Genomic DNA, 15,823 nt, shown 5'->3' with positions numbered 1-15,823 from the left:
GAAAAACCTTGACAGAAACCACATTAAACAAGGGTTCAAATTTATCATCTCTAATGAGATAGATCAGTAGCATGTGTTCCTGATATAATGCACTGAAAAGGGTGCAGTGTCACTTACTTGTTTCAAATTATATTATATATATAAAAAGTTAGAGATTTAGTTGCAGTTTTAAGAAAAACAGATATCCCATGTTTCCTTACCCACTTTTGCAACAAACTAGTTCTGTTCATAACCAAGACGCTGCAGTGACAGTCACGTCCGAAGGCATTCCCACACTACGAGGACCTTCATGTCGCCTTTACTAGTCACACCTCTTTTTAAAAATTGGGTTGTTTTCTTATTTTTTGAATTGTACGGACTCTGTATGTTCTAGATCATTTGGCGTTTTCCCTCCAGTCTATTAATACAGTGATTTATACCAATTAATTATTTAATTGTAAAATACACAGAAGCTAACAGTCACCACCATTTTCAAATGTGTATAGTTCAGGGTATTAACATTCTCACAGCTGTGCAGCCGCCACCACCATCTAGCTCCAGAACTCTTTTCATTTGGCAAAACTGAAACTATTCTCATTAAACAACTTCTCATTCCCTCTTACCATCCAGCCCCTGGCAAGTGCTGTTCTACTTCCTGTCTTTACGAATTTGACTTCTCTAATTGCCTCATGTAAGTGGAATCACTTGGTGTTTGTCTTTTGATTCATGTTACAGTATGGATTTTCTTACTCTTTAAGGCTGAATAATATTCCAACATATGTATGTACCACACTTTTTATCCATTCCATTATCAAGTATCCGTGAACTTGGGTTTCTTCCACCTTTGGCTATTGTGCATAACGCTGCTAAGAATATTTCTTCAAGATTCTGATTTTAGTTCATTGGGCTGTATACCCAAAAGTGGAATTGCTGGAGCCTATGATATCTAGATCTTTCTTTTACTCTTATTCAAGGCCTGAGTCTTTTTGAGTATCTTTGCCTTTTAGAGATTTAACTTTTTGAAAGTTCCTATCTATTTCTTTCTTTAAATAACACAGTAAACCCTTAATGAAGAGGATTGTTTAGAGACTAGAGTTCAGTGGTTATTGAATTTCCTGGCTAAGTGACCAGAAACCTTTTTGTTCCAACCCTTCCTATTGCAAAACTGTGTTAGTGCGCTTTATTTTCTTGGTAAGTACAGTAGAGTAGACGTAATCAAATCTCCGATAATTCAGCATCTTGTAGTGCTGCAGGGCTATCATTGTGAACATGCATTCATAGCACAGTGAACTACAGAGTAGAAGTTGTGGGAATTGGAGCAAAGTACTAACCACTCTGGATTCATTACAATACTAAATGCTTGATATGAATTTAATATTTCTGTGTTTATAATAAAGTAAAATAGCTTAGTATCATATAATGGGTAATTGAAAGATGTTCATTAAACTTTGTTTCTCATCTGACGTCTTTTCTTTACTTTCTGGGCATCTGCATCCCCATCGACATATGTACCCGCATCAGGAGAGATGGGGCTGCCCCCCTTGCTCTGAGCAAGCATATTTACTACATGTGTAAACTGTAAAAGGGGACGGAATCTGGACCCCACTGTACATCTTCCTTGCCCTACTGTATTTCTCTTTCCTTTACTATACTTAAGGGAAGGGAAAAAGCTTTGGAGCTGAAGGGATTAGAGAAGAAAAAGAGGTTGAACAGAGAAGAAGAGAAGAGAAGAGAAACAGCAAAGAAATTATGAAGAAGCACAAAGGGGGGGGGAGTAGGGAAAATGAGAGGAGTGGGAGAGGGAGGGGTGGAGAAGCTTCATGGATTCCCTCCATCTTTGGACCAAATATTGGCCTGAGCCCTCTGGGTCTGAAGATTAATTTCAAAGACCTCCTATGGCTGTGGCCAGTGGATAACTAAACCCCAGTTCACTTCGACTGGAATGAATTTAATCAGTCGTCTACAGTGAGCGTTGCCTGAGTGGCTGCCAGTCACTGCCCCCTGAACTTAGTAACTGCCAGCCCACCAGCCAATAATAGAAAAGACCAAAACTTCATTCTGAATATTTTGCTCACCACTTTGTGGACCAAAGGGAGTTGTTCCCTGGGTTCTCCAAGTCCCTTCTCTGCCCCTGACTGGAGATGTCTTTTTCTGATGCTGGGGCTAGAAGATTGGAGGGGAGGCTGGAAGGTCTGCCTTCTTTGCCCCTTCAGCTGATGATGCCCCTAATGCTTGGCGGGTCTATCCTATGCCAGGAGGGTCTATCTATCCTCTTGCTTATGTGTTTATTAGACCATAAGGTTTGCATGATCGGAGCTCAGAGCACAGGCGAAGGTTTGGAGATAAGCTTCTTGATGAGCTCTGGGTCTTGAAAGAGATTATTTCACACCCTAAGCCTTACCTACTTCAGCCATTGAGGGTGACCAGGACTACCCTGTAGTTACCCATTAAGTGTGTGTGTGTGTGTGTGTGTGTGTGTGTGTGTATGTGTGTGTTTTCTGATCAAAATATATAGAGATCTAAAGAGTCAAAGTGTTTCATAGTAAATCGGTATGTATCCCTCCAGTTTATAAATATATATTGCGTAATGATTAAAGAATAAAATGGAATTACAATTTTATTTTTTTTTTTTTTTTTTTTAATTTTCTAGAGGCATGTCTTATTTATCTATTTGTTTGTTTGTTTGGTTTATACATGCACTGGGTACAGTCAGAAGCCGGGAGGGCGAGAGAATTCACCAGAGCCAGAGCGGGGAGCAGAGCAGGCAGAAGGACCGAAGTACACTGCTGAGGGGAGCAGCGGGCGGCAGGAGAGGTCTGCGCGCCATGTGGGACCCTCCTCCGGTGGCCGGGGAGCAGCCGGGGATCGAACCGGTGCCGCAGAGGCCGCGGGCAGCTTCGCAACCCAGCGCTCAACCGCTGCGCCACCTGGGAGGCCCCGGAATTACAATTTTAAATTATACTGCTTAATAAGTTGTGTTTTTACATATCAAATCATGGATATTCTTTAGTATGATGGGTAGAGCATTTAATGTTTCCACCCAGCTGCTTCAGAGGCAGTCACAAATATAAATTAAGATTTGTAAAGTGTGTTGAGTTTCTTAGATGAAAACACCTTGATTTTATGTACCATGCTTTATTATAAATTGATACAACAATGTTGAATGATTCTGTTCCTACCTTCAAAATGTTACTGAAATATTTTGAAAAACGTTCTGAGTCTTCAGGAAAGAACCCATTAAGGACTGTGTTATGTCATTTGTATGATACTCTTAGATTCCCACGACCTTTTTTTGTGTTCCCCACAGGCAAATACGTGTATCAGCCTATGACCCCTGTGGAACAGCTTCCAAGCACTGAGATTCCTGCGAAGCCCCGGGAACCCACAAACACCATCCAGATCTCAGTCTCACTCACTGAACACTTTTTGAAATTTGCATCGGTCTTCCAGCCTCCCCTCCCCCCAGATTCTCCAAGGTACTGTATGATTTCAGACCTCTTTATCGACAACTATCAGGTTAAATGTATTAATGGGAAGATGTGTTATGTGCAGAAGCAGCTGGCCCCACCTTCCCACAAAATGAGCCCCGAGGAGGTCTCTGCACACAATGCCTTAATTTCAAAAGAGAGCAATACACCAAAAATAGATCACTGCTCTTCTCCCTCAAGTTCTGAGGACTCTGGGATCAATGCGATTGGGGCTCACTATGTGGAATCGTGTGATGAGGATACAGAAGAAGGAGCAGAACTGAGTTCAGAGGAAGATTACAGTCCAGAGAGCAGCTGGGAGCCTGACGAGTGCACCCTCCTCTCCCCCTCACAGTCTGACCTGGAAGTGATCGAGACCATAGAAACCACCGTGTGAGGTGGCTGGAGCCCACACTCCAAGCCCCGCTGAGCTTTTGTACTTTTGTCTGATGGATCCTTTTTCCGATGCAGTTGGTATTTTCTACCCCTCACAACCCTAGCAGTTCAGTGGTCTGCTGATTAGTTTCACTCTTAAATTAGTCTTATAACTAAGACATTCTTTTTCTTATGAACAGTTTTCTTTTGTACCTTACTTTCTATGTAGCATCTGGTGTCATGAATTGTGACCCAGCCTTAATTTCACTGGGAACTTTGAAAGGGATGAAATGATGATCAGAGTATCACTGACTAGATTGAGGAGCTTCCCAGAGTGAATGAGACAGTATTTTTAAAAAAAGCCAGTTCTTCACAGAAAAACTCTGGCATTCCTTTTGGGAAGTTTTACAGGCACCCCCTGCCCAGCTAGTCCCATCTGGGAATCAGCTCACTTACGAGAACAGAGTTTGCACTGGCGAAATGCCGTGTCCCTCTCCTCTTCTCCGTCCCACCTGCACTTGGTCTGGGCCATTGTTGCCTTGGCTTACTTCCAGGAGGCTCCTGGAGGCCAGCTCGGTCCCTAGCAATGACCAGTGTCTCCACAACTCTCCATGACTCGGGGCTGAACTAGACCTTCATTTCAGAAGAGATGGCATCTTCAGTTCATGCTCCTTTCAGCTTCAGCCAAGCACCCATGCTCTGCAGGGTGCTGTGGGCATAAGGGCCGATCCCAAGGAGAAGAGGCACACAGTTCAATGGGGGAAGTAACACAGGCAGCACTTGGCCTGGCCTGGCTGGGGAGCATTTGAGAGGGCCCCTCAAGTAGGTTCCCCACCATTTCCCTGCTTTTCGTAATCGTTCTTCAAACCTGGGGAACTTTTTTGGAAATTATATAGGCATTATATTTAGGAGGCAGCCACATCTGAGGTCTTAAGAAAAAAAAAAAATCAGTCATAGTTCTAGTTAGCATGGAAATGCTAAAGACAGCAGTCCTTTAGGGATTAGGAATGAATCTAATAGGTTTGATTAATTCTGCTTCATTTGGTTGTATGAAGCACTAGAATGGCTTAGGTGAGTAATGGATTAGAATTCAGTATGATGCATGAATTTTTATGCAGATGCAAAAGCAGTTGAAATAGTTTGCTGCTAAGTAAGGAGAAAATATTTTGTGTAATACTTGTTCACTTTACTACAGTAATAGTCATGGTCTGTTGTACATGTTCTCTTTTCTCATACACAAATAGCGAGTAATTCTCTCTTATTTAGGTCTCTTCAGAATTTTACTTCTAATCTCCATTTATATGAGGTGGCCTTGTGTGAGTAGGTTACCTGCCATTTCTCCAGATCTACTCTCCATGAGGCATAGTTGACAGTTCAGGAATGTAAAATACGACCTAGTGGGACGGGAGCCGCCAGAGCTGGAGAGAGATTCCTTCTACCCTGAGCACGTGTGCGCCCTGGTGGCATCGTCTCGTGCGCCAGCAGCATCGCGCCACGCCTCTTCCATGTCACATTCGTTTGTATTTTAGGAACTAAGAAGAGGCCCGGCGTTTTCCTCCCAGAGCCTCAATTTGGCATCCTTTATCAGTCACTCCCGGCAGAGTCCGCTTTCCCAGTGTATGTGCTGTTCAAGTGATTGGCTAGAACATTCTGTTAGGTTTAGGTACCCAAAAAATCATAGGGTTTAGAAAGCAGAACATGTGTATTCCTTTGAAAACAGTGTTAGTCAAAACTTTTCTATGCTAGATGAGTTAGCAGCATAAAGCTTTCACTTACTAAAATGTAAAGTCTCAACAAGTCACACCAAGAATATGTTGAGAAAAGCTCCAGGAACTGCATGGCACAGAAGGGAGGTGGAAACAGGGTGCAGGGGTGGGTTCTCCTGAACTGACCTGGCTTGCCCCAGTGGCTTGGGACGGCCAGTGAGCGTGCCTGTGTCCTCAGTGCTCCCTGGGAGTGAAAAACCAACTAACGGCTTTGGACAGGCCACAGCCTCGCAGCCAGCTCTGCGTGCTCAGGCTTATATGGCAACACAGGGCCTCGCTCCACCTACCCCTAGGGTGAGCTCACTGAATCCCCTGGTGGGCATGAGTGTCTTCTTTCTGTACACTGTTCCTATCAGTTCTCTGCGCTGGGTCTGCTTTTCTGCTCATTAAACTAATTGGAGGCAACTACCAAGTCTCCAAAGCCACGGAAATGAGTGGCACAGGGCAGAGGCTGACTGTGTTGAGGGGTGGAGCCTGTATCAGTAATACCTACACCTCTTACCTAGGTTCCTATTTTTAAAGCCCCTGAACTGCCATTCAAATTAGCCACAATTTTAATGGAATTTTTGCATTTAATAATGGTTGATAATCACTTTAAATATTTGCACAATCTCTTTATAATTAAAAATTCACTAAACTTCACTTACTGTTACCTATTTTATAGAATGGAGATGTTTCATTGGATTCTAAATATCAGATGCTCCTGGATCTCAAAATAACCCTTTCTAAACAAGCACAAACAAGAATTTTTTTTAAGCCTAGCACAGTCAATATAATAATTTTCTGAAAATCATATATGACTGAATCAGAAATACTTCTTTTTGCTTGCATTCCAAAAACAACTGATTAGGGTGTAAACCTGTGTGTCCTTTCATCTTAAATTCTAGGCCTATTCTGTTCTATATTACATAAAAGAATTTCTCTGTAACCCTAATATTATATTGCACATTTGTATAAGCATATTTATAGGCACTTTAGAAAATGTTTAGACTGCAATATGTATTATAGACATCAAACACAATCATGTCAGTAGCTTTTTGGTTAAAACCTGTACATTGAGAGAGATGAAAGCCTGATAATTTGGACCTGTGTGCTCACTTGGAGCAAAGGGCTAGGTGGTGCAGATGGAGAAACTTCTTTCTTGTGCTTTTGTGGGACCTTCTGCCATCCCCACTTTGAAAGTTGATGTTCAGGCTATTCTAGTAGAAGGTATAAGATACAAGATAAGTGCTGTGTAGAATTTCTATCTAACCAAAATTTGTTTTAGACTTTTCAAATTGCTCATAACTGTTCTGAGAAATAACAAAGCACTTAAAATGCTTCTGGTGTATGAAGAAATAAGGCTTTACAATCAAGTCCAGGTATTTTTTTACCTTATAATTTTCAAGATTTGAAATGAGAGAAACCCAGAAGAAAAACAGTTGTTTTCTTGGGAAGGGGAGCTTTGTGGCTCGAGGTGATCCAATAGAGAAGAAAGAACCACCAGAACCAGCACTGACCCCAAAGTTGTTTTCCTGTGTGCTTTTTTGGATTTGATATAGGATGTCACTCCATCTCGGAGCAGGTGGTTTTATTTATTAATCGCCACTTCCTGGCCTATTTGGAACATCACAGTTCTTTTGGGACTAATCATAACAGAATTATTTTATGCAAATTTCTCTACTTGGGTAATAGGATGCAACCAGACAATTCAGAAAGCTGTCAAAAATACCCAGATCCATTTGGAGGTATAAATACTACTAGGCAAGGGGGGAAAAAGCACAAGTTAATATTTATACAGTGGGCTCTTGATTCTTTTACCTTGTTTGCACAATTTTTTTCATGTTTTGGTTTTTAACATGAGGAAAACAAAGCTTTACCAGTTTTCTTTCCTACTCCCCTCTCCAGAGGAGGTGTGAGCCCGAATTAAGGAGGCCAGTTATATTTGAGGCTTTTCAGTGGCATGTGACTGTGTCCCTCCATTGAGAAGGGGAGAAGGAAGTGAGAATCCTACTCACTCTAGCAGTGCTGTGAATTCCAGAGAAGTCAGTATTCCTCACTTCCAAAAACGCAAGTACAAGGACACTTTGCAAACTTAATTTTGGAATTATCTGCCTTTTGAAACTCCATCTGTCACCACTCCCTTTCATTAGGATGGATAATTAAGAGTTGCCTGTATTAGGAGAGGGCCCTGTTTCTGCTAGTGCTTTGAGTTCTTTTTGCTGTTAAGATTGAAGCAGTGCTCAAGTACTCTGAGCAAGCCTGAAAGCAAGTCATCGCTAGAGGTTTCATGTTGCGCTTCCATGTCGTTATGTTCATAAACACTTTTTAAAGCTGTCCATACCTTGCAATATTCACTTACTGTGCTATTTTTTAAATCTGTCTATTTGAAACACAATGTTGACCTTCTGTAATTTCCTAAAATTATATTGTTTTCCTACAGACAGCTCAACTTTCCTTTATGTAGAATACTTTAGGAAAATACTACCTTGTAAAATAAATGTGATTTTTTTTTTTCTTTTGTACTGGCACAAATCTGGTATTTTGGAGTTTGGAATGTTCTCCCCCTTCGCCTTTGCACAGGTTCTGTTTGATTTAAGTAACAACACAATAGGAGAAAAACAAAACAAAAACTTACATCTGAAGAATGTGAAATAGTTGTATGGCATTTAATTTGTGCTGGGAAGCGAGTAGTTTATATTATCTCATTTAAACTCTATAAAAATTTTGTGAAGCGCAGGTAAGTGTTATTATCCATAATATACACCTAAGGTCACTGTTGATCACTCCAAGAATCCTTTGTAGTAAGATTTTTTGGGCTAGCTACATTAGGTTTATAGATCAGACTTATACCCCACCCCCAAACAGTATTTATTTCTCTCACGGTTACAAGCTTTGTGTTTGCTGCATACATGCCACATTAGACAGGCCCGGCCACAGCCTGCGGGGTGTTGGGGGCATAGTCCCGCTGTTCACCAAGTTCCAGGACCCAAGCCTCAGGAGGCAAAGCCAGGGACTCCTTTTTTTAATTCAGCATACCCAGGAAAGAACAGCTTCTGGGCGTGACTTTTACTTGAATAATTTTACTAGGGATTGCTAAATAAATTCATTATCAGTACTAGTAATACTATCACTGCTAATATTACTAATAATTACAGCTCAATAGCCACCTTACTGCTTGCTACAAGCGGTCTTCAGATCAACCCTCTGAGGAAGAGTTCACACATCAAGGGCTCAAGACATGAACATTTTTGCCCAAAGCGGCACATCTGGTGTGCGTGGGAGTCAGGGTGTGAAGCCTTCACTCTGGCTCTCGGGCCCATGCCCCTGGCCTTCTATCTGCATCGCCACCCACGCCGCCCACCCCTCTCAGCACCCTGGAGCCTGAGTCGGGCTGCTCAGTGACCCTGGGAAGATGGCAGGGGGTGTTCCACTCCAGTGCCTGTTCTAGGCTCCTCGCTTCCCAGTGTGGCTGCTCCCCGGTGTTGGAGAAACACCCACAGGTGTCCTTCCCCTCTCCTCCTCTGCTGTGCTCCACACAGCCCTTCCTCCAGTGTGCGCACGCGGACACACACACACACACACACACACACAGAGCGTTTCCTGCAAAATCGTAGTGCTTTGATTAATGCTCTAATCACACCTTGACTAGCATTCTAAACGCGCTTTCTTCCTTCACAAAAGATAACTTTCTTTTTCAAAGCCTTCCTCAAAGTGACTTCAGATCTCATCTACTGTTTGTGCTCTCTGCTGTTTCAACTCTTTACATAACTGAATTGCCAGCTTCTAGCGGACATCTCATCATCGCTGCTTCCAAATGCCCACCACACACACTTTCTGCAGCGAACTTTAACTGAGCATTTTGTCCTCATTCCAGTTGAATCACTGGAGACTGGCAATAACTTGGTGTCCCCCCAGTTCTGTGCTGGATGGAGGGGCAAGGCAGGACCTCAGGAGTGAGGCTTACAGTGAGGTTCAAGGGGGGACAACTCGACATCGATGGAAGTTTTCATGAGTTAGGCAGATCGGGGAATTTGATGGAAGGACAAGTGAAAAGCAAAGCAAAGTAAATACGCCAAGAGAGTAATGGTGTTTTTTTTTTTTCTTTTTTTGAACTCTCCTAATTTTCTAAAATGAATTGATGCTACTTTTAGAATCAAACCTAGTGAAGCTGATGAGTCCAGGCAGCAGCTCCCAGACATGAGGAAGAGACTAAATCCCGGCCTGGGGGGTGAAAGTCCTGTCATGAAACACCTCCACTGAGGAGTGACTCCGTTCCAGGCCTCCGGCTTGGCTGGGAAGTTCTTGGGCCAGCGGAGAGGACTTGTTATTGTGTCTCCCTGCCCCGGTATGAAGCGCTGTGTTTGGACTGGAGATGGCAGGGACCGCAGAAAGACCGGGCTCTGGTGGGTCATCTTAGCCCCTCTGTGACACCTAAGCTGACTCCTAGTGTCAGGCCTTGGATGATTTATTCCAAGGAGAGAGAAGGGGTAAGATGGTGACAAGACACACAGCACTGAGGGTCAGCAGAGCACCAGGCATCTGGATGGGCACTTTCCCACATGTCAGATTAGCTGCCATACCCAACAACTCTGCGGCAAGGCAGGGCGGGACGGTTGCATGAGCTTATGGCTGAAGAAACCAAGAGCCGAGCCCACCATTGGGTAAGTAAGCTGTGCACGGCAGGTAAGTGGCAGGGCCAGGGCTCCAAGCACCCAGATTCCAAATCCAGCCCTGCTCCTGCTTAGGCTTGTTCCCTCTCCTGTGTACACCTGAGGCCCCAAGGCTGTGGCTGGCACACCCAGCCCCTCCCCGAATTGAGGCCAACTCTGGCTCTAGGAGGGGCATCAGGCAGCCACAGCTCAGCCCCTGGGCATTGCCTGATATTGCCCTGGCAGCCAAATCGCTCTGAGTTTGTGTCCGACCTGGCTTGCTCCGGCCCTGGCCCTGACCCTGGCCCGAGGTCCAGATGCTGCCTTGTGCTGACTGTGGTCCTGGGTCTAAGAACTCTCTCGGAACTTGGGCTCTTAGCACTTCTGGTATCTGCTGCTTCCATCTCCTCCCAGCCCCAGGAGGGTGGGGTCTTTTAGGACAAAACCTTCCCTCAATTATTGCAGGTCCTCAGTCGTCACCTGCCTTGGACTTGCCTTTACTCCAGGGTCTCGTCTACCCCAGGGGGCTGCAGTGCACTCATTCAGCCGTGAACACCAGGGCCACTCGGAGCAGACAAAGGACTGAGTTCCTGCCCGCATATTTGGAATCTGCTGCTGTGAACTGTGATGCCAAATTTCACAAAGCAGTTTTTCACACCCAAGTATCTGGAAAGGACCTCAGTTCATCGCAGTGTCACTCTAAGAGGCCACAGTCAGGCCAGGAGTCCTTGGGAAGACCTGGGGTGGGGAGACCTAGTGCCTGGAGAGTGGGCCTACTGAGGCCAATGGGATTTGTGCAGGGATCCCAGGGGTCTGTTTTACCTGGGAATCTAGGATAACAAGAGGTGACTCTGGTGTGATTTAGGGGCTGCCCTGAGTATATGGGGAGGACCACCAGAGATTTGGGTTTCCCAGGGAACCCAAGGCCTTAGATGAATGTGAGATCCAAGTGGGTATCTCCAGACAGGTTACCAGGTGGTCAGCATAAGATCAATGGGTCCAGCTGGAATTCGTCAGGGTGTTTTCAGATTATTGGGATCCCAAGGGGGTTGGTTCTCTTGACCAGTTCCCAAAGGATTTCTTCTCACCCCATAACCTACCCATAATCCCAGAGTCACAGGAATCTGTGTCCTGGAGCTGCAGTATGTTCCCTGAATCTCACCTACTCCCCATGTTATGCCTGATGCATATAGCAACCCAGAAAGAGTATAGTGGGGTCATGGAGTGACCAGCAATGGGAGGATGGAGTTGATGGTAGTCATCTCAGGTGGAGGTGAGGATGGGCTGATTGATTCTTTCAGAGAGGAGGCCAGAGTGGGCAAGCCATGAGGTCCTGGAACATGGCCCCCCCAAGATGATTAGCAGCAAATCCTGACCTTCAAGAGGGGTAAGTATCAGGTAGAAATAGGGGCAACAGGCTTCACTCAGCTATGGAGAAAAGGGTCCAGTGTGAAGCTAAGGTCGGGCCCCACCAGCTGCTTAACTGCAGATCCACCAGGTTCCTGAGCCAGCCACCCCTGACTGAGGCAAGCTCGGGTACCCATTAAAGGGGTGCCATGCGCCACCTCCTCTTTTACCTAGCCCAACCCCCTGCCCTGCTCTGCCTGTTGTAGACTGTTTTATTCACTCATGCAGGCATATATTTAAAAAGCTGTTAATTACACTTACCTTGACCATGCAAAATCATTCCCAAGGGGAACACATACACATTAACTAAAAGACAGGAAGAAGAATGGTAATAGGCAGTCCAGGAAACAGCCTGGATGCTGGTCAACACCAGGATAAGCTGGCAGAACCATACAATGGAATACTATGCAGCAATGAGAATCATATGGATAAATCTCACAAGCCTACTTGAGTGTAAGAAACCACTTCCAAAAAAACCTAAATAATGTACTTTATATGAACTTCAGAATGGGCAACACACTGCTGTCAGAAGTCAGGAGAAGAGCTAACTTGGGGTTGTGATAAACAATCCAGGCTGCTGGTCACATCTCTGTGCTTCATTTGGGCCCTGCTAACACAGGTACGTTCACACTGAATCAGTCCAGCGGGCCACATGGCCTTTGCAACGTCTCTGTCTATAAAGAATTTACTTAAAGAGAGTGACTTTAAAGATGGTGGCACCTCCTGTTTTAAGCACTGGGCTTTGGAGGACATGGGAGTGGGTCAAACCCAATCCTGCCCTCAGGCGACAGGACAGGAAAACCTCTGTAAACAAGGTGAGTGGAGCTGGGAGCTGAGCAAGCTCTGGATGTGGAGGAGGCTGGCGGCAGAAAGATGGCGAAGGAAGCCCCCGAGAAGAATGCCCTTTGGGAGCTCAGGCGTTGACTCCCTGGGGCCCAGGAGTCCCCTGGGTTCCCAGGAGGACAACACAGCAGGTGGCCTTCCCGCATCTCTAGGCCTGGCACAGGCGTCTGATTCTGGAGATGCACCTTTGGGGAAACATTTTCAGCAGGCTGGGCTGAGTGGAAACATACTGCTTCTAAAAGGATCCCCAAAGCTCTGAATTATTTATTCACAGGAGCATTCATCATTGATGAGGCCCCTGGCGACTTTCCTCTTCCACAGGCCCCTTCCCTCCCCCTCACCACGTGGGCTCAGGCTGGTTTCTTGTAAAGCATCGTCCCACTCGCCACTTCGACCTTTGCTATAGATGGAGCAGATCGCTTTGATTGTATTTATTTTGCAGAAGCACAAACAGCCTCCGCAGTTCACACATGGGCCATGCTAGAACTCGGGCCTGACCTGCGGCCTGGGGCTCTTTCCACTTGTCCCTCCTGCCTGCGTGGGGAAGTGGGTGTTCCCCGGATGGCAAGGGCATGCGCAGAGAAGGGGTAGAAGAGCTGAAGCTGGTAGCTGAGGGTAGCCGTTTTCAGGTGGGACACAGATGTTATTCACTCCGGTATTTAACCTTTAGCATTTGCCAAGGAGAAACAACACTGTGAGGGACCCTGCTGTGTCTGGCCAACCAGAACCCACTCACCTGATTTTCTCTCAGAGGATCAATTCTCCCTTCCCAGGGGACTACACAATTGGACAATGTTCAGACCGGTTACCCACCCTCCCCCATGGAGCTGAAGGGTCTCTCCAGCCAACCTCCCTTTTCCAGATTCTTCCTCCACCACCTATCACAGCCAAAGGCGGGGCACGTGACCTAGGAAAACAGCTGGAGTTCAGCATGGCCTGCAGCGGGGTGCTCAGAGCTACCTGCTCTTAGTTCCTTGATCCCCCAATTCCCTCATGAGCTCCCGGGGCCACGTCAGCAGAACGCTGCTGTTGTTGAGTCGAGGAATATTTCCATGAGTCTCTGGCCTTAAGGAACTGCTTCGAAGTGGAACCCGACATCACTGCAGAGTAGAACATGTGCTAAGTGCCACAAGGGGATGGGGGCGATGGCTCCCAGATGGCAGGGATGGGGGCCCAGCTCAGGCCTGCCACGTCACCAGTGCTGGGTGCTGCCCAGTACTCAGGTGGGTCCTCATCTACTTTAGAAGAGAAGAGGCTCTTCAGATCCAATTCAGGAAGGCATGATCTGAATAAAAAGCTGCTGTAATTTATTCAATGTTGTGGCGTCTTAAAGACAAGTTAACTCTTGGGGACAGCTAAGCCATGGAAGGTGCCAGAGAGTTGTTGTTTACTGCCTGTTTTTCAACAGGGGTTCTGATACTCCACTAACACTAATCTGGCTCGTTAGATTACAGGGTGAAGGACGGTCCCAGTTTTGCCTTGGGAATGTTGCAGGGTAAGTGAATTCATCAGGCTTTTTACGCCGTTAGCCTCTGCGGCTGTCACCTGCGGCCTTGAACTTGTTTTTTTTTTTTTTTTTTTTTTTTTTTTATAGAGGCATGCTTTATTAATTTATTTGTTTGTTTTGTTTATACATGCACTGGGTACAGTCAGAAGCGCTGGAGGGTGAGAGAATTCACCAGAGCCAGAGCGGGGAGCAGAGCAGGCAGAAGGACCGAAGTACACTGCTGAGGGGAGCAGCGGGCGGCAGGAGAGGTCTGCGCGCCATGTGGGACCCTCCTCTGGTGGCCGGGGAGCAGCCGGGGATCGAACCGGCGCTGCAGAGGCCGCGGGCAGCTTCGCAACCCAGCGCTCAACCGCTGCGCCACCGGGGAGGCCCCGGCCTTGAACTTGTTAACGCAGAAGGCGCCCGGGAGAATGAGTGGGGCGCACGTGCCTGATTGTGGACACCTGGAGTATGGATGGGCGCGCATGTGCAGGTTGTGCACACCTGCGCCTTGAGACTGCACTAGGAGTGGTGGGACTCCAGAAGGGGTGAGACCATGAGATGAGAGAGGGGGAGGGAGAGAGAGAGAGAGAAAAGATCCGCGCTGGGGGCTAAATATCAAATGCCAAAAGCTCCTTTGGCATAATGTTAGGCACATCAAGAAACCTTCTGATAATTCCAGAGCAGCACTGGCTCTGGAATCACAGTTTTGACTTTTAACAGGGTGGTCCCCAGGAAAAGGGGAGTTGCCAGGTTCCCGGCCCCACCCAAGGGAGGGTGGAGCTGAGCAGGGAGGAGGGGAGGCTGCAGAGGAGACCCAGAAGGAAGGAAGTAGGAGGTGGAGCCGGAAGGAGACCTGGAGGACGCACCTAGAGCAGAGACAAGTGAAGCCGCCGCACTGGCTTCTTGGGCCTGGCCTGGGTGAAGCAGGTGGGTGAGAGCCTCGTGGGGAGCGCCTCGTGGGGAGCTTGACAATGGCAGCCTCGATCCTGATGTTGCTCTTTTCCTCCCATACTTGTCTCGCTGTTTCTGACCCCTCTCCACGGGGACCACCCTGTTCCAAGTTGGAACCCCCACTCTGCCAAGGCTTGAGTACGTCACCTTGGTTTAATTTATGATGGTTGACAGGTAAGGTTCGGCGCAGTAAAGAAAAGGAGAGCCAGGCCAAGCTTTCTCAAAGGAAGGGAAAATTTATGGCGCCCTGGGCAGACCTCACGGACCCAAGGTGGGGGTTGGTGAAGCCGCACACGTTGTTAGGGGGAGGCAGGCTTGTACAGGGTGAGGAGAGGTCAGGTGGGAAACTGGGTTCGTAGGGCGGGAAAAATTTGTAGGGCGCGAAAAGATGTGTAGGGCGGGAGGAGTTTCTTTGAGAAAAGATTTGCAGGGCGGGGGAGGCTCATTGTCTGGATCCTCTAGGCAGGCTTCCGCAGGCCTGTTCCCAGGTGGGCTGCCTGGGGGGTTTTTGCATTCCGGCCTCCTGCATGGACCTTTCAATGACGCCTTGGCTTTCCCATCTGTGAAATGGGCTTGAGACTCTCTCCTAGCACTGCTGTGGGTATCGCTAGTGCCCGCAGGCGCGGGGCAGGTTCACTATCGGTTCGGGCAGACAGACAAAGGAGAGTCCAGGAGCTCTGTGGATTTTTCATGCTTCCAGGCTCTCAGGGCACCAGGCACGCCAGGCAGGGAGGCCGGCAGGCATGGCCCAGGCGGGACAGGCGGAAGGTGGGGGGTGGGGGCTGGGCAGGGGGGGAGGCTGGCAGGCAACAGCCCCCCAGGCCGCCATGAATCCCGATTCTTTCTCTGGGCTCTCGCTGGCGTTCCCTTTCATGGTCTCGCCTTCTCTGCAGTCACTTGTCCTCTCCTCGCCGT

General features: G+C 47.0%; 1 protein-coding gene across 1 annotated transcript in view; it reads left to right on the top strand.

The window, feature by feature from the left end:
- Positions 1-8,234, top strand: part of CUNH3orf70 (chromosome unknown C3orf70 homolog) — a 38,154-nt gene extending 29,920 nt beyond the window's left edge. Inside the window, exon 2 of the mRNA XM_037525230.2 lies at positions 3,287-8,234. Within this exon, the coding sequence (XP_037381127.1) occupies positions 3,287-3,843 (557 nt within the window). The 3' untranslated portion in view covers positions 3,844-8,234. The remainder of the gene's footprint in view (positions 1-3,286) is intronic.
- The last annotated feature ends 7,589 nt before the right edge of the window (positions 8,235-15,823 follow it).

The sequence above is a fragment of the Talpa occidentalis genome, unplaced genomic scaffold, assembly GCF_014898055.3.
Source record: "Talpa occidentalis isolate TD23 unplaced genomic scaffold, MPIMG_talOcc4v2.1 talOcc4.4, whole genome shotgun sequence".
Lineage (NCBI taxonomy): Eukaryota > Metazoa > Chordata > Mammalia > Eulipotyphla > Talpidae > Talpa > Talpa occidentalis.
Note: the sequence above shows the minus strand (reverse complement) of the source record. Positions and strands in the feature narration are given on the sequence as shown.